This window comes from Ananas comosus, linkage group 17, assembly GCF_001540865.1.
Source record: "Ananas comosus cultivar F153 linkage group 17, ASM154086v1, whole genome shotgun sequence".
Taxonomy (NCBI): domain Eukaryota; kingdom Viridiplantae; phylum Streptophyta; class Magnoliopsida; order Poales; family Bromeliaceae; genus Ananas; species Ananas comosus.
In genome coordinates, this window is record NC_033637.1 from 7,658,229 (window position 1) to 7,685,277 (window position 27,049).

At 41.9% G+C, this 27,049-nt stretch overlaps 1 protein-coding gene across 1 annotated transcript; it reads right to left on the reverse strand.

Moving 5' to 3' along the window:
- LOC109723258 (type II inositol polyphosphate 5-phosphatase 14-like) lies at positions 294-27,049 on the reverse strand (the record flags this gene model as incomplete). Its single annotated transcript, XM_020251571.1, is given in 9 exon segments — positions 294-400; positions 566-821; positions 919-953; positions 1,122-1,287; positions 2,781-2,865; positions 2,998-3,119; positions 22,668-23,478; positions 23,588-23,840; positions 26,278-27,049. Coding segments are annotated over 9 exon segments (2,487 nt in total), but the record flags the coding sequence as incomplete, so codon positions are not given.

The window sequence follows — 27,049 nt, forward strand, 5'->3', positions numbered from 1 at the left end:
TAATACTAACAGCTGATTCTGGAATCACTTGCAGTTCTTCAAATGACGACCTGACTTTCTTATTTGAAGAAATTATTTTTCCAAACTCTTGCCTCCTCGTAATTTCATTGGTATGTGCAATATCAACACTAAAAACAGACTTTACAGGTTTATGATCACTGTCATTCACATCGATGCAAGCTTTGTACCTGAAAAATTAAGGCACCGAGTCAAGTTAATTAGGATAATGATGCACTTTTATCTTTTCTTGTACATTTAGTACCAAAAACAACTTACATGGATATTGAAGAAACTACAGGGCATTCTAAAGAGCATTGAGCTCCTGACACAGATTGATTGTCACGATACAATATTCTGTCGCACCAGGCTGGAATGCGCTTCTTATCACTAGAATCATACCCTATAAGAAATTTCTATATTTTAGCGTCATGGTAATTATTAAAAACCCAGAAAAAGATGAATATGCAGAAAATAGTTCTAGTCAGGTTTTTTTTAATATTGATAGATTCAGTACTAAATTGTCTATGAACATTCAGTTGCCTTTTATTAGAACATAACAACATACCTGAAAGACCTGCTTGATTCCTTTCAAATTTGTATGTAGGAGGAAAATCGATTTGTGCTTCACGCAGTCCTTGAAAGACTCTGCCCGCTTTCATTTCGGCCCGGAGCTGGTCTTTTTCTCTAAGACGGTCAAATCGTCTTCGAGAAATCAACTCCATTGCTTCTTCATAGGAAACATCATGAAGACGGTAGTTGAAATCACCCAGAAACACGACCATGTCTGCTTCCGATAATTCAGGCTTTCTGTTATTAGTAGCCTGCCATTGCAGCAAAAAAGTTTCTTATAATTGCATAAATTGCCATAGCAAATTTTAGTTTCATGAGAGAGACAACATGAGATGTATTTTTGCATACATTCGCTGCACGGTTCAGCTGAACAGAAGTGCAGCCTGCAACAAACAGAAAAATTAGAAAGTCATTACAAAGAACCTATATGTTGCAACCAAGTGGCGCGTGTGCAATTTTTAAAACTAGTATTTTGCTAAAAACCATGGAGAAAATGCAACACTAACATAAGACAAAAAACTATTTATTTGGACTTGTATTTGTATCAAAACCTGCTGCAGCAAGAAGCCCACTGGACAGGGAATTGAAAGTCATTGTACGGAAAACATGTTCAAAGTCCTCATTCCGCCGGTCCACTGCTTCCATATGAGCAGCAAAGTGGCAATTCACGAAGCATATATTTCTGTCATATATTCTCATCCGCAAACCTACAGCACCCTAAAATAAGCATTTCACCACATATTAGGAAAATCAACATGTCATAAACAAAACGACATACTACGAACATTTACTCATCACAAAAGAAGAAATAAATCTCAAAAAATCTTTTGTGCATTATTGATGAAGATCTGTGGCAGATTTCTGAAGCCATGCAAAGAAAGTGTTGGATTTTATTTGACACACTGCAATATTCACTATGGTTGGATACTCATTATAGAGCCACAAGAATATCCTGACTCTGTCGCTAAGATGAGACACCAAATAACCAAAAGGCACAAAAGTTTTAGAAACCAGTTTATTCTGATAATTTTTCAGAGTTAATTAAACGTGATAAAATAGGATAGTTTACACAGATGTAAGCAATCAATAAAATGAGAATTGTTATACTTGTACAGAAAGAGATTTTTTTTTTTTTTTTTTTCATAGCAAGACTGACTCAACACCGATATGGTAGAAAAAAATGGAAAAAAAAAATGTATCGAGACCCCTTCAACTAAAGGACATTTTGAAATGGGACCCCAACTTTCATTTTTTTTTCATTGACAACCTTTTTAACTTTTAATTTTTTTCGAATTTGAGTCTTCTAGTTAGTCAAGTTGAAAGTTATGTTAAATTGGGCTTTTTCACATTTAGCCCCCCTCAAAACTTTTTTTTTTTTACAAATAGCTCTAGCAAATTTATATTTGCATATATGGCCCTCTCCTTACCACGCGAGCGCGCCACGTTGGTATTTTTAAGTTGAACACGATGATTAAATCACCATGTTCATATCCACGCTCTAGTCTCTCTTTTTTAACATAGGGACGGTAAAAAATACAAAAAGAAACACGACGATCCAATCACCGTGTTTAAACATCGTGATTGAATCACCGTGTTCAACAGCGTGGCAAGGAGAGGGCTATTTATGAAAATATAAATTTATTAAGGCCAGTTGTTAAAAAAAAAGTTTTCAGGGGGCTATATGCAAACAAAAGCCCTAAATTGATCTATTAGCTATTAGCCATTAATTATTTCAATTTCACTCCCAAAAAGTGATTAAATCGTTAAAGCCATTAAATTCGACGAAATTCCCAATGAATTAACAAAATCACCAAAATATTGACAAAAATTATTTAATTCTACAAAATTAAAAATTACGGGGTTCTCAATCAAAAAATTTGAAGTTGATGTCATTCAAAATGGTCTATAGTTAAGGGGTCTCCATACAATTTTACCAAAGAAGCCTGCACTGCTCTCTGACCAACCAAAAATTCTGCTAAAACTTCTGTGCAGATAAAAGCTATATAACCATAAACTTTTAATTAAAAGGGAGTAACCAGTGGCAAGTTGTGCTCACAATTACTTTTCATGATCAGTTGCCACATGAGTGAAAAGGTACAGAACTCTGTGAGCAGTGGATAGCAAATGATCACATGCCTCCATTACAAAACAGAAAAAAAAAAAAAAAAATCCCACCAAGTAACTCCAAGAAAAAAGTAAGAGAAAAGAACCTTGTTCCCAATTGCGCGCCCAAACCCACATGGTACTGCAGCAGAATCAATGTCACCAATGTACTGCTTAAGGTTCCTCCTAGCCCTAGAGAAATGTGAAAACCAGGTGAATGAGTATAACCATATTAAAAACGAAAAAGTTAAAAAAAAGTTTTTAAAAAGTATTTAAAAAGCTTTTAAGGATCTACATGCAAAAAAAAATTCGTAGTAAAATTACCATACAGCAATAAGTAATCCTGCCAACTGCCTTGAACCAACACGCTCGAAGGAGGCTCCATTTAAGACATTCCCAATAGAATCCAACCACCACTGCCCGTTTGGGCTTCCTTCTAATCCTACCTAGAAGTCAGTTAAAAGCCATCAAGATAACAACAGCAAAAAGGGAGAAATATACCCACCAATCTTGCAAGACCTGACAAATCAAAGCATCATACACTTGGTAAAGCAATTCAAACTCTCTAATATAGCTGCATAATAAAATTTGGCCAACCACAACTTGGCTGCAAATATTTCACTAACGGCAACATTTAACTACTACAAATATTAAAATCCACACTAGTAATGCTAAAATTATTAAGGCCTATTTGGATATTATCACTAAATAACTTGTCTACTACTATGAGAGAATTTCTTCTGTGATTGCAAGCTAGGAGTTTGATTTTAGATCCTCGGAAGGCCTTGGAAACCATGGTTTACCAAAATAGTATACCTTACCTATAAGGTGATTTATCTTATTCTGATGATATAATTCAAAGACCAAATATAGTATATGTAACACCCCATACTTTTATTTCTTTTGTTTGGACCCCAGTTCTTTTGAAATTTGGACCTTTTCGTAAATATTAAAAGTTGAGAGACTTGGCAGCATTTTGTGTTAATTAAATCCCTAATTTCAATTTCCTCTCCTGTTCGTATCTCAGCCATCCCATCTCTCATTCTCTCTCCCTCCCACGATCCTCTCTTATCTCGTACCGTACAGGCATCCCGCACACGCAACGCGGCGCCCATTGGATCACCTCCGTCCTCCATCACCGTCATTCGCCGCCACCGCCATCAACCGCCGCACTTCTCAAGCATGGTCGACATCTTTGGTTCACTGTCGACGGTATCTCGTCGTCGTTGTTTCCGCATTTGAAGAGGTTTCTTTCCTCTCTTCTCTTTTGTCTCTTTTACCAAATCTTGAGAACATCCAACCTCCTTGTTCATGGTTATGTTACGATCCTGACCCTTTCGCAACCCGATGCTAATCGTAGGAAGGCGAAATGGAATGATGTATCGCTTACCTGATCCGATTCTTTGATCCGATGACGTTGCGCGCAGAGGATCGAAGAAGAGGAGATGATGGGATTCAGAATTTGACTGAATCCAGATCCTTCGGTATCAGTGGGAAGAGATCGGGGAGTAAGTATAGATCTGAGATGAGAAGAGAGATGGGGAAGAAGAAGAAGAAGAGGGGAGAAGAGTGGAGAAGAAGAGAATTGGGGAGAATTGGGGAATTTTATTCAAACTTCTCATAGTTCGTTACAGGCGTAGAGTTGCTACTTATACTCCTCAGCGCGAGGATCAAAATGTAAGAATTACAATGGCGAGGGTTAAACTGTAATTGTAATTACACTCAGTGGGCTATAGTGGGCCTAATCCTGACTTGGGCTGGGCTCCTTCACTGGCTTCAGCTTCCACCGCCTCTCTCTAAACCTTCCGGATTCGGGTCGGTGTCACACAGTAAAAGGTAAGCAGACCCGTTACCGCTATGGCTCCATACTGCTTCAGAGACGGCCCGTCACCCGTTAGCTGATCCAGAGGTCGGAGTCGGGCGCGGTGATGCTACAGTGAGGGAACACGAACCCGTTGCCCGATAACCCTTCTTCTATAGATTCCACCGCCGCGCCGCTCTTCTTCTTCACCTTCGATCCTCTCGTGTCTCACCCTCTACTCCGCCTACTTACCCTACTCGTCTATCTGATGCAACGGTCGTGACAGGTTATGTGATTGTTTTTTGAATATTTATCTCCTGATGGTTCGAATTAAAATCATTAAAATATGATTTATATCAATCTACAATTGTTGTTGATTCTACTGTTATCTTTATCTTGTATCTTCATGAATTTTGGTTGTGTGATTTCCCTACATTCTACACGTTAGTCAAAATGCCCTCTAGGTGTTCGACAAAATGCCTAAGAGAAAGAATATGTCATTTTTGTTTCTAATTTTGATCCCATCTGGTTACAGGTTGCAACCTTATGTTTCAACATCTGAAAAATTGTTGTTTCGAGCACTAGAACCTTCGTTTAATAATTAAAGTTCCATTCATGTTTTCTTGTTCCATTGAATTGTCTAGTTCCTTGGAACCCTTTCTTTTTCTTGATTAATAATTAAATTTTCGTTGATTTATTATTCTAAATCTCCTTCGTGCTCCGTCTCAAGCTATTTGCAGGTATTTGTAACCGACCTTGTCAGCTTATGTGAGCCTATATGAATTTAATTGTTTGTATAAGCTTTTCTTTCTAAGTGCTTATATCATCTTTATAATCTTATTTTTAGTAGCTTATAGAGAATCGTAATTTTTAATTTAGGTTAAGGTGATTGACTTCCTGTGCATTTTCGACCGGATAGCTTCTTAGCTTCGAAGCTGCTTTTAAGATAAACGACCAGACACTCGTTAGTTTTTCGCAAAATAATTGAGAAAAATATTCTGATTGTCGAAAATCTTTATTTTGATGATTTTAAATTAAGGGTTAAGCGTATTATTAAATATTTCTAAAAAGTTTCAACTGTGATTGACATATTCTATTAGCAAAACAACTTTAAAATTTGATAATCTGTTCTGCAAATTAGTGGCTGGATAAGTATTTTAAATTATAATGTTTCTTGCACTTTTTTGGTATTCTGCTATGCTAATATTGGCCATGTCGACATGTACTCTGTTCTAAAAGCTAGTTTCGTCTCTGTATTGCGCCTTCAGGTACTTGCGCCTATCTACGCCTCTATTCTGTATTTGCAATTTCTAGTGCCTCTGCTCTGTATATGTACCTTCGGGCAAGGATTTAAGTGCCGTGGTACGGGATCATGCCGAAAACTTACCGGTACGGTACGATATGGTGCGTACCCGGCTGTGCCGATGAGTGCCGATCACAAAAATATGTCCCGACACGTAATGGCATTAAATATTTATTTTCTTTAGCAACAAAATATGCCAATTATTTACTACGTATTTTTATCAAATCTTTTGAACTTTATTAAGAAAATTACTTAGTAATTTCAAGAATAAAGAGTTTTGAGTTATGTCATTGGTAGGGAGGTTGTATCGTGCCAATATCTTGCTAGCACGATACGACACGGTGGATACGGCCCCTACCGATAGGCACTTTAATCCTTGCCTTCGAGTGCCTCTATTCTGTATTTGCGCCTATAGGTACCTCTGGATCTCGTTAACGGATCACAACTATATAGTTAGTTACCGAGGCCTTAATTTTTATTTCGTTTAATTACTGCAAGAGAAAAAATACTTTGTTTATTGGGTTAATTTCATACAGCTCCCTGTAAATATATCGAATGGCAAATATGGTATTCCTACAAAGTTTAACTTTTCATATTTATCCTTGCAAAAGTCCAGTTATATTCATATGTGCCCCTCTGGTTTGTTACAATTAGAGCACTGTTTATTTTTTAACTGAAGATAAGTGAAATGACATTTTTACCATCAGAAATATGTCCCTCCACAAGTAGGGGTGGAAACGTGCCGAGCTCGAGCGAGCTTGCCTCGGCTCAAATTCGGCTTGAAATTAATTTCGAGCCTAAATTTAAGCTCAAGCTTGGATTGAAATTAATTCGAGCTGAGCTCGAGCGAGCCTAATTTCGAGTCGAGCGAGCTCGAGCCCTAAACGAGCCGCTTGAAATTCTCAACATCATACGATCAATAGTTTAATTTGTATAGAACATTATCTATAATTTGATACAAAAATATGTTTAATAGCTCAAAGTATAAAATAATTATATAAAATATAGTATTATAATATGAAAAAAAAAAATTATGAGTTGAATATCTAATCTTTTCAGCCTCACATGTCTTTTCTTCCGCCTTCAATCTCCATATTATTCATTTTCATTTATGCAGTCAAAAATAAATAAATTATATAGATAAATATTGGATTAAACTATCCAATCATATATAACTAAAATTAAAATTTTATATGAACAATAATTTTTTACTTTAAAAATATTCTGTATATTTTCTCAAGCATACAATTAATAGCAAGATAGGCAACGGCAGACATATGCTGCTACTTGGTAACTTGGAGGGCTTCCGGCTTGGCCACATAGGGTGAGAGACAGAAAAAGAGAGAGAGAAACATATTGAAAATTTAGAGCTCTGTGAAAGAAAGAAAGGAAAAATATATAAATTTAGTAAAATTTTGCTCTTTTATTTGTCTATTGGGTTTGTTTTTATGGGCCAACAATATTGGCCCAATTTTAACTAAACTCAGATTATTCACTCAGCCTTTATATAATTAAAATATATTATATTTATATATTTTTTAATAAATATATATATATATATATATATATATAGAGAGAGAGAGAGAGAGAGAGAAAGAAAGGGGCAGTAGGTGTAAGATCATTTGGGGAGCTAATTAAGTGTTTGAGATTTGTGCATGCAGGTGCAAGGATGAAGCGAATCCACCAAAGAAGGGGTACAAGTTCAGCAACCAGAGGCTCCAGGAACTGGGGATTGAGTTCACTNATGGTATATATATATATATATATATATATATATATATAGCTTGTAGGTTTTTAGCCGTTAGATCTGCATTGTTGACCATTTACACCCTTTAGATTATACTATTGGACCAACCACCCACTCAACCCTAGGGGGCCCACATTATCCTAACCATACATTTCTTAATCCAAAGGCTGAAAATCTACAAGCACCAATAACTTGGTACTTTTAAAAGCATAGGATAGAAGTCATGATATAGGGCTAGGATGATATATAGTAGGTCACTTTGGATGAAAAGTGGATTGTTCCCGAGAATAAGAAAAATAGTGTTTGGATAGGTGCGAAATAAGAAAATAACGGGGAGTTATAAATAAAAAAATTATGATATTACTCCTCTCATTAAACTTGATTTTAAAATTTTAAATTTTATATTTGACTTTTTAAATTTAAAATTTTAATTTTTAAATTAAAATTTGAATTTANATATATATATATATATATATATATATATATAGAGTTGAGCTGGAATACTATCGGTAGCAAACGAGCTCCGTTACCACCTATTTGTTTTCGATGATGGAGCCTTCAAATCGACGATCGGCACCGTTGAAAATGATCTATACTACTTGAAGTATCTAGAAATCAAATTTCATACTTTTCCGATATTGTTTTCTTGTCCATCAAGTGGGCGTAAAAATGAATGGCTGAAAATGAATATCCCCCAAAAAGTGATAATAGAAATTTTGTAATCATGATCGAGAGTATAGATCATGTTCTAAATAGTTTAAAGAATTTTCTAACCAAAATTCAATTGATTTGGATAGCTTTACACCGTTAAACGAGAAAAGCCCTCATATCAACCATTAAAATTACTAATTTTGAAACCTTTTGATCATTAGGTAAATGATGTCGAAAAGATTTGAAATTTGATTTCTAGATACTTCAAGTGATATAGATCATGTTCAACGGTGCCGATCGTCGATTTGAAAGCTCCATCATCGAAAACAAATGGGTGGCAACGGAGCCCGTTTGCTACCGATAGCATTCCAGCTCAACTCTATATATATATATATATATATATATATATATATATATATATATATATATATATATATGTATAGAGTCCGGCTATGGTACTTTTAAAAGCACAAAGCACTTGGTGCTTGTAGGTTTTTAGCCGTTAGATCTGCATTGTTGACCATTTACACCCGTTAGATTATACTATTCAACCAACCACCCACTCAACCCTAGGGGGCCCACATCATCCTAACCATACATTTCTTAATCCAAAGGCTGAAAATCTACAAGCACCAATGTCTTGATACTTTTAAAAGCATAGGAGCTCAATTCTATATATATATATATATATATATATATATATATATATAGTGTAGAACTACTATGCTATCGAAAATATAGAGGATTTGATGTTTTCGAATTTTTGACCCTTTGATTAAGAATTGTATGGTTGGGATGATTGCGGTCCCCCCTAGGATTAAATAATATCCCTAAGATTGAGTGGTCCCTACAAGATAATAATAGTATTAATTCAAAGAAATGATTAGTTGATCTAAAAATCAAAAAATCGAAAGCACCAGATCCTCTATACTTTCGATAGCATAGTATATATATATATATATATATATATATATATATATATATATATTCGAGCTTTTCGAGCCTAATTCGAACGAGCCGAGTAATACTCAAGCTCGGCTTGAAATGAATTTCGAGCCTTTTTTTTTGTTCAAGCTCGGCTCATTTAATTTCGAGTCGAGCTCGAGCGAGCCAAATATCGAGTCGAACGCGAGCCGGCTCGCTCATTTGCCAGCCCTATCCACAAGCGCCAGCTCTTAAAATTATGCAAAATTTCTTCCCAAAAATCTCCAACTATCATTTTCTTCTTTTCCACCATCACAAATAATATAAAAGAAGCAAAAAGGTCAATGTACCTCATGCACTAACCAGAGTTAAGTATTTACCTATGGTTAACTACATTTTTCTAATGGATCATAACAGCTGGGATATATTTAAAAACATTAGGATTTTTGCAAGGATAAATATAAAAAGTTGAACTTTATAGGGATATATATGCTATTCGATATATTTACAGGGAGCTGTATACAATTAACCCTTGTTAATTTATAGTCCTTATTGTTGGCTATTTATTATTGGGCTAAAATAGGTCCAACTTCCTGCCCCGTGACTATAGGTCTAGGAGACTAATAAGTTGAGTTGGGTGAACCTAATAACTTGAGTGAGGCTGTGGTCCACCAGAGACCTAATGGCAAGAGGCCCAACAATAGACCCAAGTCCGGGTAGGTGAGTTAGGTCGAAGCCACCTGTAATATACTGAATTCCCCATATGTTGTACCGAACTTTAGTCAAATTGACCGAAGTGTGGTGAGGGACGATTGCAGAGGTTTATGTAATGTTCCAAAAGGCTTCGGAGCTGCTGGAAGAGAGTTTGGGGAGTATTCGAGTGTTTTCGGCTCAAATTGGGCGCAAATACAAGCTCCGTAATGCCAAATCCGTCAAAGCTGTAGGCTTTGCATTGAATACCGGTATTGGATTCTAGGTACTGTACACAATACAAAGTGCAGAAGAACTAGCTCTCGGATTTTGCGGAATTGAACCGGGGGTACCGATATCGGAAGGTTGAGTATCGGTACTGGAAAACTGTGTATCGGAACCCAAAAGAAGACCCAAAAATCCAACGTTCGGGTTTTGAGGAACCAGGTTCGGGCTACCGGTATTGAAGGCTCGTATACCGGTATGCCAATTTAAGTACCGGTACGTAGCTCTACAAGATGCAGAAATACAAGGGGTGTAAATATTGAAATAAGAAGGGTTAAATTGCAATTGTTTGGGGCTTATAAATATGCCCAATACACACCTCTTATTCTCCACATGAGAACCCTCTTTCTTTCACTCTCACTCAACTCCTCTCCCTCTCTCTCTAGAATCTCTCCAAGAGCTTGGGGAGTAAAGGAGGCAAAGGTGAGGTTTTGAGATTTTGAGTTAGAGTTTGGTTTTAACTCTCTTTTAATGGCATTTTGGGAATCCCTATGAAGTCCTAGCCTAGACTAAACTTGAAATCCCAAGAGATTTTGGTGTTCAAACCCTATGACTAAAATTGGGGGTTTTGTGGAAATGGGGTTTATGGTGAAATTGATCCCTTATTTCCCTAAGTGAAGGGTAAATCGACACGTAAGGCAACTCAAATTGGGATTCCTCCGAGCCTACGGCATCCGATTGAGAGAATTGTCGGTTTCGTCTTCGTTAGCCTTGGGTCGAGCCAAATCGGCGACGATAAATTGTGAGGCTTGGTTTCTCGCTTCTAGACGACGACACGAGGTGGGTGGTGCTATCCGAAACAGTTGGATTTTTTCCTATGTCTATGTTGCCATTGTTGGTATGTGTGTAGAAATCATGCATTATAGGGTTATCATTATATTAGGCTTTCAATTCCTTGCATGCTCCTAAAGTAGAGTTAGATAACTTGAATCGGAAACTCGGACATTGGACGCATAAGGATTGGGTCATTGAATATTGGGAACCCTATAAGTGCAAAGAACCAAAATGTGAACCTAGATAACATAGTGAAACATTGGTAGCATTTTATGACTAGATGTGTTCAATAGCACCTTGTGGCATTAGATGCTTGGGATTGGTAGATTTCCGAATGTTAATACCCTGGTTAGTAGGGTATCCTCGAGATTAGAGGATTGAATCATACTCACATAGTCTGTTTGGCTTGTTGGTGGTCGCGACACCACAAGCAGTGAGCTCCGGAGTTGTCACATATGGGTGTAGCGGAATTCTCCCCAACAAACAATCTCAGAAGGGTTGTAGCGGAATTCTCCCCAACTAAGGGCCTTAGTTTTGTGAGTTGGGCTTGACCCTCGAGTTAGCTGGTAAGATCGGGTTAAAAGAACATGCATCATGAGCATAGTTGTATATTTGTTTATTCAGTTTCATACCGTAGAGGCATGGCAGTTGCATCAGCTGTGTATTATTATTTCCCTTTCTTACTACTCATGCTTGATTAGACCTAGTGGGAAAGTCGGCGGGGTCGGTGGCTGAACCTACTGGAAACTTCTTTTAGTTCTCACCCCTTTGTTTTCCAGAGTCTAGCGTGAGTGGTGCGGTCGAGGATTGCGGCAAGGGCATAACGCCCTAGGTAGTGGACTTCCTTGTGTTGGCAATACTTTATGTTGTGGAGAGATGTCTTGTATATTGTGAGAGAACTTGTAGAAGCTTCACTGGAGAAATGAATATGTATATGTCATGTAATAAAGTATGTATGTAATATAAGTAGAGATGGTTGTATTTTGGATTGATGTATGTGAAGCTTAAGTGTTTAGTTGTAATAGTTAAGTTATTTTTCTCTCGCTCTTGCAAATTTTGCTCGTGCAAATCATGTATGTTGTTGTTTTTCGTGGGCGAAACTCTATGTCATGATGTTGTTGAACCTTGGGCGAACAGGGGAGACTCTGTCAGTTCGGTGGTCTGTGTACGCGCCCGAACCAACCAAATTGGCGGCCCCGGAGCGTGACAGACTAGAGTGGTATCAGAGCGTAGAGAAGTCTAGGAAGGACCTAGGAAACCGTAGGACGGTAACCGTAAGGGCATACGTACGCGAGTGACGTTGATTAATAAGTAGTGGCAGAAGTCAAGTAAATTGAGTCTAGTTGTTAGCATGTCTCTAATGGTGGTTGGAGACTGATTCAAGGTGTTATTTATTCTCAACTCAAGAAGGTTATGTTGGCGGCCGACAATATGATACCTAGGGATGGGAATAAGTACACTTGTATGCTTTCGCCTAATTTGGTTTTGTTTGGTTTAGCTCTTGAGTTGCGTGGAATTCGTGGGTCAAGGTGATTAATCTAGTTGTTGCGTTTTAGAAGGTAATGGTGCCGAAGAAACGCCCTGCGACGAGATCTACTCCGACACCACCTTCTGAGGTGCATGGGTTATCTGGGTCTGGTGAGGTTCAGGATTTGCGTGCTCAAATAACTGCATTAGTTTGGGTGGTGCAGCGACAGGAGAAGCAGATTGGGAAGCTTCGGGAATTGGTGTCGCAACCTGCAGCGACGACGACGGTGACGGTGACAGCACTCAAAAGCCAGGAACCGCCTGCGACTTCGACACACATTACCAGTGCTACTCAGGGAGCGAATGTGACAGCGGTGCCAGTGACGACTCGCCCTGTTCCGGCGAGCACTCCTCCGACGGCTTCTAGCTCCTCGGCCCCCGTCCCCGAATTAGCGGCAGTGAAGGCAAAGAGAGAGCGAGCGCTTGCAGCCCTCATAACCTTCAAGAGGTTCAACCCTCCTACTTTTGATAGGGAGGTAGTGGATCCTTGGGTTGTGGAGACTTGGATCGCCTTGATGGAGACCCTGTTCGAAGATATATATACTCTGGAGCGGGACAAAATTAATTTGGCCGTGCACTGCTTTGAGAAGTCAACCCAAATCCGGTGGAGGGGAGTTAAGAAGAATCGATCCCCGGACCTTCCCCCAGTTACGTAGGAGTTTCAAGGGTTGTTGTTCATTGAGTGCTTCCCCTACAGTGACAAGAGGAAGCTGAAAGAGGACTTCCAAAAATTGAAGGGAGTCGCTCAGTAAGGGAGTATGAACGAGAGTTCTCGCATATAGTGAACTGTGTCCCAGGCGTGGTTCAGGGAGACTAGGACAAGGCGGAGTGTTTCGAACGAGGACTTCGGCCGAGATTTTCAGGGTTGTGTACTCCTTCAAGCTTCAAACCTTTGTTGAGGTTTTGAACCAGGCTCTTGGATGGAGCAAGGAAATGCGGTCGCACGAGAGGAGCGCGAGTCGTTTGAGAAAGATAAAGGAAAGAAACGGACTATGAGTGGTGTCGGGGAATAGTCGAGTTCTAAGAAGCCCCCTAAGTATCCGCGAGCATAGTCGAGAAGCCGCGGAGCCCTTCGGTGTGTTATTTGTGGCGGGGATCATCGACCGACAAGCTATGGACGGCGAGACGGGAGGTGTTATAGGTGTGGCCAGGCTAGACACATCAGTCGTGAGTGCCCGAGTGGACTATCACCTGTCCCGTCATCTGCTTTGGTTCAGTCAACCCCTAAACAATATGCAGGAGTTTCGCCCACCACCATATCAGCTAGGCGCGCTATGATGCCGCATCAATCCGAGGAACCCAGATTAGCGCCTAATGGTCGTGTATTTGCCGCTCAGGTGGAGAAACCTGTCGTGGTTGACGATGTCGTGGCAGACATTGTGTTAATAAATAGAATCGGATCTAGAACTTTATTTGACACGGGCGCATCTCATTCATTTATTAGTCAACCATTTGCAAGTGTACATGGCATAGATGTTAAATAGGGCATGCATGCTAAGTGGGTCCATATTTCTGATCATGCGTTTTGTGCTACGGATGTATGTGCAGCTTGTCCAGTGCAAGTAGGTGATTGGATTATGTCGGCGAACTTGCTTATGTTGAGGCAGTTGAAAGGGTTTGACCTAATTTTAGGTATGGATTGGCTCTTAAAGTACTACGCGACTATTGATTGTGAGAGCAAGGTACTAACTTTTCGTGAGCCTAGGCAAGAGGAGTTCACCTATCGTGGGTGTAAGAGCTCACTCTTCGCCATGACGATGACTACATCCCGTGCGAAGAAGTTAATTAATAGTGGCTGCGTAGCTTATTTGGCAACCGTGGTGAAGACTTGTAGGGAGATTCCGGTGCTCGAAGACATTCCAGTGGTCCAAGAGTTTTCGAATGTATTTCCCGGAGAGTTGCCAGGAATGCCATCAGACCAGGAAATCGAGTTCATGATAGACTTGGTTCCTGGGACCGCGCCAATTTCGAAAGCCCCGTATAGAATGGCACCGGCCGAGTTGAAGGAGTTAAAAGCTCAATTGCAAGGTCTTTTTGATAAAGGCTTCATCAAACCAAGTATGTCACCTTGGGGAGCCCCGATACTATTTGTGAAAAAGAAAGATGGTACGGTCCGGCTTTGTGTGGATTATCGCGAGCTAAACAAAGTCACGATTAAGAATAAATACCCGTTGCCCCGCATTGACGACTTGACCAATTGCAAGGGTCTCGGGTGTATTCGAAGATCGATCTTTAGCCGGGGTATCACCAGTTGAAGAGCAAGCCGGAGGATGTACATAAGACCGAATTCCGTGCGCGATATGGATATTATGAATTCATGGTTATGCCGTTTGGGCTTACCAATTCCCCTGCAGCATTTATAGATTTAATGAACCGTGTCTTTAAGTCCTTCTTAGATCAATTTGTCGTAGTGTTCATAGACGACATATTAGTCTACTCTCGAAGTGATGAAGAGCACGAAAAGCATTTGAGAATTGTGCTACAAGTTCTTCGGGAGGAGAAGCTTTATGCGAAGTTGAAGAAGTGCGACTTCTTCCTTCAGTTGATCTGTCCTTCATGCTCACTAAGCAGGATCACTTGATAGAGGAGTTTCGTCGGTTGGAGTTGGAGATTCTACCCACTGGAGCCACTGCCCAGCTGTTGACTCTAGTAGTGCAGCCTACCTTGGCAAACTAGATTTCGCTCGGGTAGCAATCAGATCCGCATCTATAGAAGATTCAGGCAGATGTCAAGCAGGGTAAAGTGGGGGATTTCACGGTCCACTTCGACGGATCGCTTCACTTTCAAGGCTGGAAGTGCATGCCTGAGGATCCGGATTTGAGGAGAGACATCCTATCAAAGGCACATCGATCCCCATACACTGTGGCAGGTTTAAAGTGTCGTAGCACAGGGGTGTGCCGCTGTCTGCCTGGCACAGTACGGCACCGGCACGCTTCCGTGCCGACACATGGTACTCTTGTCTGCCAATGGATACGCGTAACAGCCTACTGGCACGCTTTGGCACGGACTTATTTCAGTTTTTTTATTTTCAATAAGCTCTTATAATATTATTTTGAAAGATTTAATCAAATAATTATGAATATGTGCTATGTATAACTTACTATACTCATCAATTAACATGCTTGTAAGCTTTTTTGTATGTAATATAATTATATCTAATGCAGAACAAAAATTTTTAAAGGTTAGAATTTTTAAAATGCAAAGACATTTTTTTTTCTTTTTTTTTCTTTTGACCATATTAGTCTTTCTTTTATAAAAGAAAAAAAAATTTATTTTAAAAATTATTTTAAAAAATATTTTAAAAAGTATTTGAAAAAATTATTTTTTTAATGAATTTTTTCAATAAATTAATGGATCTATCAAAAAAATTAAGCGATAAATTATATGACAAATAAATTAAATAAATTTCAGTATCAATTGATTTAATTTAGCTTTTAATTTTATCAGTATTTTCAATCTTCTAACGCAAAAATAAAATTTTATATTTGATGTGACTCAAAATTTGTTTATTGAGTTCAATTTTGTTCCCTTAATTCGCCAAAAATTTCGTGGTGCGACAAATTTTGATAAAATAATTTGTGAAAAAAATAGATGTCTGTGGTGGAAGCGAAGGGCTAGGACAAATCTTTTGTCCGTATATTGATAAACAAAAAAATTAATTTAATTTTTTTGACTTACCTAATAAGTAAATTTTCGATTTGCAATGTCTTTGGGGGAGTGTGGGATACCCAGAATGCTATGAATACTTCAAAGAACAAAACAAAAATAAAAAAAAATAAAAAAGCAAAAAGAATAACAAAATAGCAAAAAAAATTAGTATAGTGCCGGCACGGCACTGTGTAGTGGCACACTACGCCGTGCTGCTCTGTCTCGTGCGGCACAGCGCTGCGTGCCACGGCACGCAGGGAGGTCCGAGGCCCCCCGTACCATGCCACCCCATACCGTACGGCACTAGTCGGCACTTTAAACCTTGCACTGTGCATCCCGGCGGAACCAAGAAGTACCGCGACCTGAAGCAACACTTTTGGTGGCCCAATATGAAACTGGACGTAGCTCAGCACATGGCTCAGTGCCTGGTTTGTCAGCAAGTGAAGGCTGAGCACCAGCGACCTACTAGAAAGCTACAACCACTTTTGGTGCCTATGTGGAAGTAGGAACAGATTACCATGGATTTCGTCACAGGTTTGCCTCAATCATAGCGAGGCCAAGACGCGATCTGGGTTATCGTGGACCGGTTGACAAAGTCGGCCCACTTTCTGCCGGTGCACACGACTTAGTCCCATGACTGACTGGCACAGCTTTATCTCGACGAGATCGTCAGGCTTCATAGGGTGCCAGTGTCGATCGTCTCGGATCGGGACACTCGCTTCGTATCCTAGTTCTGGAGGAGCTTACAACAGACCTTGGGTACAAAGCTGAACTTCAATATGGCTTTCCACCCACAGAGCGACGATCAGTCCGAGCGAGTCATTCAGACGCTCGAGGACATGCATCGTGCTTGTGTCCTGAACTACGGCAAATGATGGTTCAAGTACTTACCGCTGGCAGAATTCGCCTATAACAATAGTTATCAGGCGAGTATCGAGATAGCGCCGTATGAGGCATTGTATGGACGTCGATGTCGGTCCTCTATCAGTTGGGACGATGTCAGTGAGCACCGGGTGATCGGGCCAGACTTGTTGGAAGATGTGGAAGCCAAGAATCACATTGCGAGGGACCAGCTACTGACCGCGCAGAGTCGATAGAAGAGCTATGCGGACCAGCGACGGTGTGACTTGTTCTAGGTCAGCGAGCATGTGTTGCTTAAGGTGTCGCCGTCTAGAGGGATCAAACGGTTCAGGTTGCGGAACAAGCTTAGTCCGTGATTTGTTGGACCGTTTGAGATCTTAGAGCGTGTTGGTCCGGTGGCGTATCGGTTGGCTCTTCCTCCGAGTCTCGCCCAAGTGCATGATATGTTTCACGTGTCCATGCTTCGGAAGTACATCCCAGATCTAGTCCCACATTATCAGTCCAACAACTATTCAGCTACAGGAGGATCTGAGTTATGATGAGGCTCCGTTGCGGATTTTGGCACCAGAGGTGAAGCGGCTGTGGAATCGGAGTATTCCGTATGTGAAGGTTCTGTGAGAGAACCACAAGCGTGAGGCTACCTAGGAGCTTGAGTCTGCTATGCGGGAGCAATATCCTCAATTGTTTAGAGGAGCTGAGTGATTAAATTTCGGGGACGAAACTTCTTGTGGGGGGATGATGTAATACCTAAGAATTCGAATTTGAAATTTGAATTTGAATTGTTATATATATATAAATATATATAGGTATACTTGTGGAGGTAGAGAGAGATGACTTTTGTCGCAAATCGACAACCAATTCTGGCGAAATAAAATCACAGGTTTGATGGTCGGGCAGTGCCGGAGGTGCTAGCGTGATCCATTCGTAAATCCGACGAACCGATTGTCCAGAATCGCACGTTGTTTGAGGAAGGGTCAAGATTGCATATTAGGTTTTCCGCGAAAAAGCTAATATTTTATGTACCGAATCGCGAGGGATCGCGCGTATTACACGTGCCTAGAGGGACTAGGGTAGAAATGTTGAGTTTTTAGGGAGTTACCTGCAATTATACTTCTACGTATATAATGGCATTTAGGGTTTCCTCCTCCCAAACCCTAACCCTAGCCTTCCCTCTCTCCTCTCTCGAGTCCTAGCCAGCTCCCCACCCTCTTCTGGCAGCGCCGTGCACTTTCCCAGCCGCCGGCAAGCCTCCTCCGGCCGGCCAAACCTCGGCAACAGCACCCTCTCCCTCTCTCTCAACTCTCTCCCTTTCCCTTTTTCATTTGGCTAGGCCTACCTGGGAGAATAGCAGCACCCTGCGGAGAGGTTTTAAGTGCCCGTCGGCACGAGCCGTATCCACCGTGCCGTACAGTGCCAACAAAATACCGACACGATACAGACCCCGTGCCGATGGCACAGCTGAAAACCCTCTATTCTTTAAATTAGTAAGTAATTTTCTCAATAAAGTTCAAAAAATGTGATAAAAAGACATAAATAGTTAGAATATTTCGTTGCTAAAGAAAATAAATATTTCATACTATTATGTGTCGGCACACAAGAATTTTTTTGACCGGCATGTATCGGCACGGCTCGACACGCACCGTGCCGTACAGTGCCGACAAGTTTCCGGCACGACCCCGTGCCACGGCACTTAAATCCTTGCTGCGGACCTCACCTCTGGCAGCACAGGGCTCCAATCCTACTCCCTCCGGCAACCCCGTCGTCGCTGAGCGCCACCGCGGGCTCCACAGTCATCTCGGGCTATCCCTAGCAATGGCAGCTCCACCTCCTTGCAGCGACGCCGTCGCCGCCCCTAAGCAGTGCCACCACCTCCCTCCGGTCCTGGGGAACACGCCACTCCCCGCCGCTGGCCAAGGTGAGCATTGTGTTCCTTCCCCCCCTCCGCACTCACCCCTAGGTCACACGCCGACAGTCGATGGCCGACCGAAGCGAGCAGCTCCCTTCCTGGCCCAGATTTGAGCCTTTTTGGCTCTACTTACTGTTCCGAACATCTAGGAGCTCCCCGACTCTCCAGAAAGTGAGCACGGTGACCTAGAGTCGTCGATGATCACCGTGCTCACCTCGGTTTATGTCTGAGGAGCTCCGACTCGCTGTTTTTGCATTGTCACCCCCAAAGCCTTTAGTTAATTGTAGTAATCTTGGCCCTGGAGCGTTCCTCAGCTGACTTTCTTACCCCAGAAAGCGAGCATGAGCTTCGCTGCGTCAAGACCAATCCGCTGGTGCTCTTGGTTGGTCTAGCAGACGCACGGTGTTCTCTATCGGCCCTAATTTGCATGTAATTTAACTTATTTTGTGATATATCTCTTGTTTAGGGGCCTGTTTGCAATTGTGATAGCAGAAGCTGTCTTGGGCAGCATGAGGCCACTTGGTGTGACTCTCTAGACTGGTTGTCCAAGCTTTCGATGCCCTCGCGGAATCAGAGTTAATTCCTGAAGCGTTTTTCGATAAAATCGTAGGCGAAACGCGGTGACTGTTGTGGGGTCCACTTGTTAGTAGTGTTATCACCCAGATGCGTCGCAGAACCTTGTTGGCTGGTTACACTCGTTGTCTCGAGTTTCCAAAGACAACGAGTGAGCGACGGAGGGTTCCGATGCCGAAAACGGCATTTCCGGAAACCCAGAATGGCATTAAGTGCTTTGGTGTATCTGTATTCCTTTGGCTTATGTTTGCTGTCCGAACACCTATGTCGGTGTGTTTCGGGACAGCGGGTGTCCAGGATTATGCTTGGGTCCCTTGGGAAACACTTCGTTGAGTTTGAAAGTGTTTCGGCGGACTTTTTGAAACTTTTGACTGTTCCGGGGCTATATGTTTAGGGTTTTGGAGTCGACCTAGTGAGTCTTGACTTGGTGGGTCGTTCATAGGTCCAATTGATGTCCCAGAGCGCCTCGAGTATTAGACGCTGCTACGATTACAGGTGGGTGCTTCGATTAGGAGTCGGTACAGTAGTGCTAGCTCGGTGATATTCTTCCCTTACTCTTTCCCGTTAACTTGCATTCTCTTGATGAGCATTTTACCACTAGACTTCTGGTTTGTTTACTCTACTTCTGCTCGTTCACATATTTGTAGTAGAGAGGTGTTGGATTTATTGCATGATCTCTACTTGTGAGACCTGATTGGTCGATGCCGATCGGTTCGCCGATCTGGTGATCTTGTTTAGAAAGGTGTGGATTGTTGACTTCGGCTATTTGCCGTATTGATTGACTTTTGAGCATTTTGCATCGATCGTCACAGCTCATGTAGCATATCATGTACACCAGCAGTTTGGCCACTGCGTGGGTGTTCTTTTCCGGAAAAGTGGTCGTCTCTACAACCTACGGGCCCCTGCAAGGGTTTTGTGCTAGGTGGGTACGCATACTGTGACACTTCCTACGGTCTTTAAACCTATACGGTGAGGTGTTTGGATACCAGTTTTCATACAGTTGATGTATATGTTATTGTTTACAGTAGCGGTAGGTGATTACTATTATGCATATCTATATTTCCTTAATCCGCTATTGTACATGAGTATCTATCTATCTATCTTAGTTGTTTTTCTCCCGCAAGTGAGTACACTCGCCCTCGTTGGCTTGCGGTATCCACTGGAAGACCCTTGTTGGTTTCTCATACCCCCCTTCAGATGATCTCGGTGGTGGGAGTCGAGACGGTGCGCGAGGTGCGATAGCTAGCGAGCTCTAGAGGTCCCGACACATCTGCATTGGTTACGGTTACTCCGATTAGACCGATTTTATTTATGATTAATAAATTAGAAATTATAGTTAAGTTACATGTTTTCTTGACTATTGGTTTTAAAATAATCCTGGTTGTGGACGATCATTTAGTTGCAAGTATTTGAAATAACAATTCTTTTGGAATTTTCGGTGAGATGGTATTTTAGTTGTATGATATGTGGTTTTCTAACCCTCGAGGTAGTCGGCATTTTCAAAAGATGGGTTTCCGTGTAGGAGACTGTTTTCAAAAGGCTTTTTCGGTTTTATCGATCCTTAGTATTTAAAAATAAAGTTTCCGGATGGGAAACACCTTCAAACGATAGAATTGATTGCTGTAATGTGCATTTGCATCATCCTTCGTCTAAGGAGTGCTTAGAACATGCATCATTTCAAGGATTGCTAACTGAATGATTGTCGTGAGCGTATACATTGTGAATGCTGCTTGTGTGATTGAATGTAGTGTTGCAACGACTCTTGTAGTAGTACACCGTGTAAATATAGGGGAGACCCTGTCCTAATGGATAGGGGAAAACCTATAGTTGTGGCAGGTCTGGTCTGTTCTGTCCTATGGCATGTTTGTATTTCAAAAAAAAAAAAAGACATTTTCCGATGGCTTCACTTTCGAACCGGCTTCTTCTTCGAAAAAACTTTACAAAAAGAGCCCCCGGGCGTGATAGATTAAGATGGTATCAGAGCCAGGTTACAGCTACACACTCATTCAAGGTGTTTAACTAAACCACTGGTTAGGTTGACCCATAAGAAGACCTAAGGTGTAGATGCGCGAGTACGGGGTGTTTGGGGTTGAGTTCCAATGCGAGTCGAGTCAATTCTTATCACTTGACAGTGTTCTTTGTTGATATAGATGGCTCGTGGTAGACCCCCACATCCAGGTCGCGGTGCTGGACGTACACATGAGGAGGCATCCGACAGTGCGCGGACTCGTGTGTCTTTGGAGGGTGTCTGTGGAGACTAGATGGGCGCCGAGCAGCTGGGGGCTTCTCATAAACAATAGCTCGAGGCCGAAATAGCCGATATGAGTAGTCAACAGACAACCCTCTCAGGCATGTTTCAGCAGTTCTTGCAGGAGCAAGCTATAGCTGCTGTCGCTCCGGTCCCACCTCCGGCGCAAAGTACTCCAGTGACCACAGACCCCCCTGTAGCACCAGCACCAATCACGACTGCGGCCATGACGACGACAACTATGACGACTCTTCCCTCAAGGGTGCTGACTTACTGTCAGCAAATGGCACCCGTATCAGGGCTAGGTTGTCAGAGTTCAAGGAGTTCGACCCGCCGTAGTTCGATGGCAAGCATAACGACGGTTGGGCAGTCGAGCGTTAGATCGCCCACATGGAGAAGCTGTTTTGCAACCTCACATCGACAAACAGGATAAGGTCCCGTACTCACGTTAGCCGCCCACTGCTACGTCTCGTTGAGAAATTAACTTTCTCTACATTGTTTCTCTGTTTAACCACTTAAACATGAGACCCAAGCACAACAAAAGTTATAATTAACATGAATAACTTACTGTATTTTAGCATTGAATGGCTTGCTTGAACTTTTATATATAAGTACCATCAGAAAATTCGATAAAGTTTAGATGTCAACAAAGTAAAACCATTTAATGTTCAATAATGCCTTATCCACTCTAATAGTCTTGCAGACCACCTAATTCAGGTAATGAACTCGACAACAAAGTACGTTTCAGATCTTAGATAAGAATAGGCCACCAAACTAAAACTACCAGTTGATATGATCTGGATGGACATAACAAAAGCTACCATTATCTGTTTGGACGGATCAAATTGGTTCAAAAATTGCACCATGGACCAACATTCGAGTCAAGAAGCAATTGTTCAGTTAAGTTCTAACACAGTTTAAAACACAGAATGGTCTGACGAAAATCATGCTTCAATTTTTTTTATGATCATCTGGTGGACTATTCTTGAGCATTATCAACTAAGGCTAAGCAATACAAGCTGTTAAACTGAAAAAATGGTCAAAGAGGTGTCTTACTTTCTCTTTAGCAGCAGCAATCGCAAGATAACCAGCACCCATTTCAACCTCTTGCAGCCCAACAACAACTAATCCAACCTCTGATTCAGAGAAGTCCAGCAAAGCTGCAAGTGAATTATAAGATGCTCTTTCTTGCCCAACATTCCAAGTACCCACTAGAATTTTCAGATGTTCAAATTTGCTGTATAGTGTCTCTTTCTGTATCAACTCGGATTGCAAGATGTTGTCAATAGGCCCTGGAGAGGACAGATTCCATCCACAAATCCCCCCGTGATTAGCCAATGTAAAAATATACAAACCAGCAACAGCCATTTTTATAATTGGATTGTTATGGGCTACCCATCCTCCTATCAAATTTCCTTCAATATCCATTAAATGGACTGTACCATCCATGTAACCCACCCACACTCTCAAACCGAATGTACAAATGCACAGAATAGAAGAAGCGTGATGTTGAAACTCTTGTAGCCGATTACCATTACCATCCCAAAGAGCAAGTGAGCCATTTGCACTACCAGTCCAAATCGTTCCATCCATTGACATTGCTAATGCCTCTATTCTTCGATTATCATCCCCAAATCCAGCCTTGACTGCAACTCTCCGAACAGCATCAGCTGCTCCTATCAAGGCATTACGCGACCTCTGGAAAAAACTGACAGAACTTTGTGATTTATCCTTCTTAAAAGAGGAGAAAAGGTTTATCTTTGTATCATCCTCTTCATAAGCACCCTGAACAGACAAGATATCAAACCGAGTCTCAACCTGGACGTCTATGTTAATGACCTTGAGAAGCTCCTTTGTACGAGAGTCCCTGTTTGGTTAAATAGTGAACATTTTGAGTCGATAACAGTTATAGTCAAAATTAAACTATGGTATCTTATTTAAAAATAGCAAAGGAAAGGGAGCTAGTGATGGCATACCAAAGTGCAAATGAAAGATAACCACCACTCCACACTTTTGATCTAGAATTATCAGACAACAAATGTTTAACATCTACAGTAGGTAAGGGGCAGACTCCTCCATAAGTGACTAGGCTCTTAAGGTCAACATATGACCTCTCAACCAATTGAGAAACTTTATGACTTTCTTCTATTGCTACAGAGAGGGAGTGCTCAAGAGCATCCTTAGACCAAACTTTAACAATTCCAACTTCAGATCCGGACCACAAGTCACCTGGAACAAAGGAAGTAAAGAATAACAGAGTAAGAATAGCTCGATTGAAAAGATCAAATAATTTCAGCTAACATAAGTAGGAAAACAGGACTCCTAGTAGAGGCACTTAAGTTAAAGGAAATCCCAAGTCTATGCCAACCGTCATTTCCATGAGCTTCACATACTTATATGCACCAGGGGATATGTGTAAGAGCGTAAAGAAGTTGTCTCTTGTCAAAGCGATCCTTCAGACACAAATCATTCTTGGCTGTGCATATCAATCTCTTTTGGTTCAGTGTGAACCACATAAACCAAGAATACTTCCACCCGTTAAACTCCTTGTTTATGAGATGATGTCATTGAAACATCTTAAAAGAACTTTAATCACCTTTATCTCACCTTCATTCCTAAATCACTAGAGTTCCTAAAGATACAAAAGAAGAGCCACCTAATCAAATTAAATGTGGAAAAAAAGAGAGAAGAAAGTAGCTTAAAAGCAACAATTCAGAACTCCCAAGCATTTCATTAATTAGCATACAGATGAACATATAACTCTTCTTAGAGCATGTATTACCTACTCAAGAGAGTGGAAGAGACACAAGGAGAGAGAATAGGAAGGTAGAAAGTGGATATTTGGAAGAGGAAAGCAGAATTTAGGGAAGAAATAGAACAGGCTTACTAAGTAGTGGGGATTAAATGCAATTTCATCGAGAAATTATTGCCTGCACCCAATGGATCCTTACGCTCCATTCACCACATACAATCTTTGATGATCAATGTCGTAAAATAAAATATAATCTGCTAGATGTGATCTGCAACATCTAAAGGTCCTAGGTATGAAAATCATAAGTTTTAAAAGCCTACTAGCTAGGCATCAAGTAATTTCAAAGATCAACAGTATAGAAGGGGACCATTTTTTATTCACCAGAAGTTAGTGTCCAAAATTTATGAGTTTTTATATATAGGCCTTTCAAACATCATAGAACACATCAAGCGAATTAGATTTTGATTTTGAGACCTCTAGCAGGGGAGTTTTAGGGTGCGGTGTATGTGATGTACTTATACACCTGGTGCAAGCAATAGCTTCTCCTTTTCATCTCCTGATACTAAACCCGCTCAAAAAGACTTTCCAGGACAACTAATGTGCACAAGAAAAAATTATCTGAGGGACCATCATGTAAATAACAAGAATTTAGAGAACTATAGCAATATTGGAAAATTCCAAAGGATAATACAATAGTTGCCTAGAAAGCAGAGAGTTGTTGCATTTTGTAATATCCCAAACTTGTCGCAACCCGCCGATGACGAGAATTTGCCGAGGCGTGGACGGCGACGAGGATGATGGTTGATGTGGGCCTTTGAGCTAGGGTCTCGCAATGGGAATTGAGAGGAAGAAGGGGAAGAATTAGAGGAAGAAGAGAAGCTGAGAGGAAGAGAGAAGGGAATCAGATTGAGTGGGATGGAGAAGAGAGGGGAGAGGATGAGAGGAGAATTAGGAAGGAAGAAAAGCTCTATTCATTTTCTATAATCCCAAAATTACATCTGCCTGCTACTTAGTAACTGTATTTGTGCTGAAATGAAAATTGATTACATTGGTTGATTAAACTGTAAAAATATGGAAAGAAATAGTATAGGCCTGGTGGGCCCAAACTGATGGAGTCGTGGGCCTTCTGGGCTGTTGGAGAGCCCGACACCTCTGGCTTCTAGCGGGTTTGGATCCGATGCTCGACCAACCCGACCCGGTTGGAGGTTTGAGATACTCCACTTCCAGCATGGAATTACTAGATCCTGTCGTTGCACATCTTGTCTCTTGACCAGGCGATCTGAACCCTAGGTCTGCTCCGCCTCCCGCCAATGATCTCTAGCCTCCTTCTCTCTTCTTCAAGAACAAGCAACATCAAAATCCCCTAAAAAGCTACGGTCTCCATCTCCTTCTTGTTCCTCACCATGCTTGATCTCTCTATATATATCTATATGTATATATGTGTACTTATGCTTCATGCTCTTCCCGGCAGATGTTACACATTTTCAGAAGAACAGTACTTCAACCATCCAAAGGATCAACCCTTTGTTTTCCATGACAATTAGCTCTTGATAGGAAGTTAGATCTCCGTTCCACTAGTCAAAAATTGCTCGATGTGTTCGATAACTTATACTTTTGTGGATTGTTTAGTTGCTGTGATTTCAATAATTCCCTGTTCGCACGCATTTTAATTTTTCTCTTTTTCGTCGGATGTAATAAATTTTTTCCACAAATGCTTAAAACACGTTTCATCCAAACACAATACGGCGCGTTCTGAGTGCTACTTTTCAGTCGTGCAATTTCCAAGCTATGTTATCTACACAAGTTGCTGAATTCATATCTCGAAGAGAAAGAGCAAGAGTAAACAAGAGTTATCTACACAAGTTGCTGAATTCAGATCTCAAAGAGAAAGGGCAGGAGTAAACAGAGAATTACCGTACGGAGTAACGACCATCGAGAGGACCGGAGCACGGTGGGCGTTCCACGCGAGGCACTCCTTGAAATCGCCGCTCTGATCCACCGACGAGTTTGGCGGCGGCGGTGGCGGCAAAGGGCCCCTCGACTCCGTCCTCCATCCCAGGATGCGCCCGTCCCGGTGCCCGCTCCACACGACCCTGCGGCCGCGATCTACGGCGAGGCACAGGGCGGGCGCCGTGCGGCACGACTCCCAGAACGGCGCGCTCTCCTCGTCGCCCCTCCTCGCCCTCCCCCGCGCGCCTCCGTCGCCGAAGGCCTCGCAGAGGTTCCAGAACCGGACGCCGGACTCCTGGGCGGCCCAGATCTGGTCATCGTCGGCGGCGGCGGCGATCGCGCGGAGGAAGGAGCCGGCCTGCGTCTCGCGGAGCGGGCGCGGGCGGAGGTCGAGGGAGGGGGGGCGGGACGGGCGGGGCGGGGGGCTGAAGATGCCGTCGGCGCGGCCGGAGAATTCGGGCAGGGGGCCGGCGGGGCCCGAGGGAGCAGGCCAGCTGGTGTCGGCGGGGGCCGAGGGAGGAGGCCGGAGGGGAGCGGTGGGGGTGATGGTGGCGGCGGTGAAGAATTCGGCGGGCAGGTCGTCCCAGTCGCTGAAGAAGTCGGGATTTCGGGACATTTTGGTGGTTTGTGGGAGGTGGGATTTTGGGGGGGAATATGAGGGGAGTGAGAGGTGGAGTGGCTTTCACGATGGAGGACGTGGGGGAGTGTGACCGTACGTTATTAAATTATGTAGTTT